The sequence below is a fragment of the Equus quagga genome, unplaced genomic scaffold, assembly GCF_021613505.1.
Source record: "Equus quagga isolate Etosha38 unplaced genomic scaffold, UCLA_HA_Equagga_1.0 68915_RagTag, whole genome shotgun sequence".
Lineage (NCBI taxonomy): Eukaryota > Metazoa > Chordata > Mammalia > Perissodactyla > Equidae > Equus > Equus quagga.
In genome coordinates, this window is record NW_025801284.1 from 4,695 (window position 1) to 8,442 (window position 3,748).

General features: G+C 52.1%; 1 protein-coding gene across 1 annotated transcript; it reads right to left on the reverse strand.

Moving 5' to 3' along the window:
• Positions 1-1,858: 1,858 nt before the first annotated feature.
• Positions 1,859-3,051, reverse strand: LOC124234061 (ectodysplasin-A-like). Its single transcript, XM_046651322.1, has one exon. The coding sequence runs from the start codon at positions 2,834-2,836 to the stop codon at positions 1,859-1,861; it is 978 nt and encodes a 325-aa protein (XP_046507278.1). The 5' UTR covers positions 2,837-3,051.
• Between the last annotated feature and the right edge of the window lie 697 nt (positions 3,052-3,748).

Consider the following 3,748-nt stretch of genomic DNA (forward strand, 5'->3'; position numbering starts at 1 on the left):
TCTAAGAGTTGTTGTAACAGCAGCTGTTTGTGTTGAAAAACTGAAATATAAAAATATGACCTACGTGGCCAAATCCCACAAGGCTATTTACTTCCTTATTTATGAATCAGAATCTGTCAGCATAACTTAGAATCTTGACTGTCAGCAGATACTGCAATTAAATGTCCCTGCAAAGCCAGCAGAGGGTGCACCAGGGCACTAGAAATTTTACCCAAGATGTAGCAGCATCAACGTAACTCTAATAGCCAATCAACTTTTCCTTCTTTTTTGGGGGGTCAGGGATGCTAAAACTAATATCCTCAAGATAAACGTGAGTTGAATCTGGGCTAAAATTCCTTCAAAGCATATTCCAGTTCTCCTGAAAATGAAGAATAAGGAATTTGTGGTTAAACTTCGTCTGGCCAAAACGTAGGTAAAGTAGAAGAAAATGATGCAGATCTGAGCCTTTTACTTTGTAAAAACTCTACTGTGGAGCTCCCTCCTACTCCCCCCAAAAAGGCTGCAGGAGGTATCAGGCTATAGGGGAATGGGCACTGAACTGGGAGTCAAGAAACCAATTTCCATTCTAATTTTGACCATAGTTGTATGACCTTCGACAAGTCACTTCCCTCTCAGGGCCTATGTATTCTCCAAGGGGATCAAACAAAATGGACTCACATGGCCCCTCACAACTCTAAAAAATTCTGACTTCAAATGATATCAGCAAATGTAAAGAGCAAGTATGCTTACTTCAACTGCTCAAAAAAATTAAAACAGGAAGAATAAAGGATAGACAGTAGGGAGCTGTATTTAAACCTAGACAGAACTATTTGAAGTGCCATGCAAAAGACAAGCAACTAAATGCCATCATAGACCTGTGAGAGTCTCACAGCATCACAGAAGCCCTAGAGTACAACTGTCCTGCTAATCTTCAGTCTATAAGCACAGGTCTGTCTATTCCAAATGCCAAAAAGCCTTGGCCATCATTTGACTAAGGAAGTTCAATTCCTTCATCTTTTCACAGAATATTAATGTTTAGCTGCTAAATATTTCTACTGGGCATTGTTGGGGGAGGAGGGGTAGATAGATAAAGGGAGCTGGAATCCTAGTTAATTATCATTTAGCTACAGTGTTTAAAGTTTCAAGTATGAGAAGCATGTCTACTGATTCTCTTCTTTGATAAGCTGTTATATAAGTTGGAGTGTGCTAGCAAGACATTCTAAGGCGCAGGGCAACATTACAATGCACGCTGTAGAAAATGAGTCCGTCCTAACATTTCCTATTCATTATCATGAACGTGGCACCAGCTTTGAATGGGTGGTCAAGGTAGCACAAATAGCGTTTACAGAGTATGACAATGACTCTGGATGTGGCAGTAAATGCAGAAGACCTGGGTCCCTCACCTCAAGGAACTTATTTGCACAACTTGCCCTCTTCCCTAAGAGGAACAAATTCACTATTATTCTTTAATCACCTCAAAAGGATTCTTAGATGCTTCTCTTAAGTTTCACATAAGGCAAAATAAGGCAGTCAAGAGAACACTTATTTTAAGTGCACTAAATTTACTTGAACAAAAAGCTAGAAAAAGTAGAAAACAAGTACCAAAGCTAACAGTTAGCTAACAAAGTTACAAACACCACAAAGATTGCAAAAAAAAAAAAAAACTGCTCTTGAGAGGTTACTCTTGAGTAATTATTCCATCAATAGATTCCTGTTCTCAAGCTAGCAGTAGCGAAGACACTTGACACCCACCCTCCCTACCCCACTCCCCAAAAAAGACTCAGAACCGGCATGCAAAGGGTGAGTTTTATTTCCACAGATTTTTAAAATTGCTGTTCAGAAGTTGCCTAGCAGGACGGCATATTTCTACCAGAATTCCTCAGGGGCGCTGATCCTCACTAGAACACGGAGGACAACCAGTCTCAAATTGCAGGTTTAAGTGTGAACAAGCCCACGTTTTGGTCAGCGCACAAGGACCCGCGCTGAAAATACGATTAAAAGTTGTTTCAACGGGCGTGGAGCAGTGATTACAGCTGTTTACAGCTCCAACTCCAAAGGAGAGCTTGCTGGTACTGGCATCAGCTCTGGACACGAAAAAACAAGCACCGCGGGCAGAGGATCTCACCAGGAGCACAAGGGCCAAGTCGCTGCCGTTAGTCCGCCAGCGGGGCAGCGCCGGCACCTCCGCGCCCCTGCCTGGCCGGCCGGGAGCGCCGCCAACTTTGCCCGAGGCAGCCAGCGGCCGGGGGCGCCGGGGCCAGGCCAGCGTTCCCCCGTCCAGGGGTCCTGAGAGTGCCGGGTGAGCGGAGCCAGTGGGGGGGACAACCTGCCCCGGGGCGACCTCTCTCCCGCCCGCCTGCCCCCTCCCCGGTCCTGCCCTCCAACTTGGCTCGAGGTGGCAGAGTCTCTCCAGGGCGCGGGGCGGGGGGGAGGGGGTCTCCGCCGCCGCCACCCCTACTAGGTGACTCACCTGGTGCCCCTCCCGGGAGTCTGGAGGGAGTGTGGTTTCTCCGGGCTCCAGCGGCTGCTGCTGAGGTGACGGCTGCCCGATGTGGCGGGTGATGGAACCGTCAGGGTCGAGGCCACCGGGGCTGCTCACGGTGCCAGGGGTGCCGGGGCCGCCAAGGCGGGACTCAGCTCCCCGTTCCCGCCGCAACTCAGAGCGCAACTCTAGGTAGCAGCACAACGTCAGCAGGTGGAGGGCCAGCGAGAGGCCAAAGAAACCCAGGAAGAGCCGGCAGCTGTTCGCTTCGCCCGCGCGGGCAGGGGCCCCGCGACAGCCGCAGCCCTGGCTCCCCCGCTCCCGCGGCGCTGCCGCGGACAGAGCTTCCCTTCGCTCTACCTCGGGGTAGCCCATGGCCTCCGGAGACACCGACTCTCTGAGGCCCGGGAGCCGCCGCGTCTGCCTCAGCCGTTCACGACCCCTGACAGGCGGCTACTGTCCTGCCATCGGCTGGGGGTGGCAGGGACCCGTTCCTGCGCTACGGAGGCTGGGCGGGACGCGGCAGGGAGCCGCCGCATGTGCAGCTCCACTCCGAGGGGTGGGAAACGGAGGAGGAGGGGCGGCAGAGAGGGGCGGCTGGCCCTTGGAGGGAATGAGGGAGGAGACCCGGGCCGACCCGCCCTATCCCTCAAGCGGCCGCCCGGTCGCCCAACCACCGGCCCGCCAAGCCGCGGCGCCCCGCCCCCTGCCGTTCCGCCCAGAGCCTCCAGCCGCGGGGCGGGGCCTGGGGGCGTGGGGGGTCGCCTCTGGCTGGCGGCCCCACCCAGCTCTTCCCGCTTGCCTGGTTCCAGTTGGTGACGGCCGCTGTCGTTCATCCCTGGACTCCGCCCCAAATTAACCCTTTAGCACCAGTACGGGGGAGGAGGAGGGAAGTAGGGGGAAGCTGAGAAGAATTTGGGAACCTTGGGAAGAAAGTAGAGCAAAGAAAAGGAGGCAGAAACTGGTATTAATAGAAATGTTTGCAATTAACTGCCGTTGTTAATAACATCATCCAGTACTTATCTGTTGCTTTCAATCTTCAAAGCATTTAACTGACGTTAAACTAATTAAAACAGTTCTGGGTTTGGAATGAAACCATGCCTGCTGTGTTTGCAATCCAGTGGCATGCCAAAATAAAAGGAGACCCAGGAGCTTGAGAGCCAAAGGGAGGGAGAATGGGGTGGGAATGAGGCAGCCCCACTCCTGGAGTGAGTCTGAGGCCTCAATCTAAGTGACAAAGTAGCCCACCTGTGCCTGGTGGAACTGAAGTGATCTTGCCTCACGCAG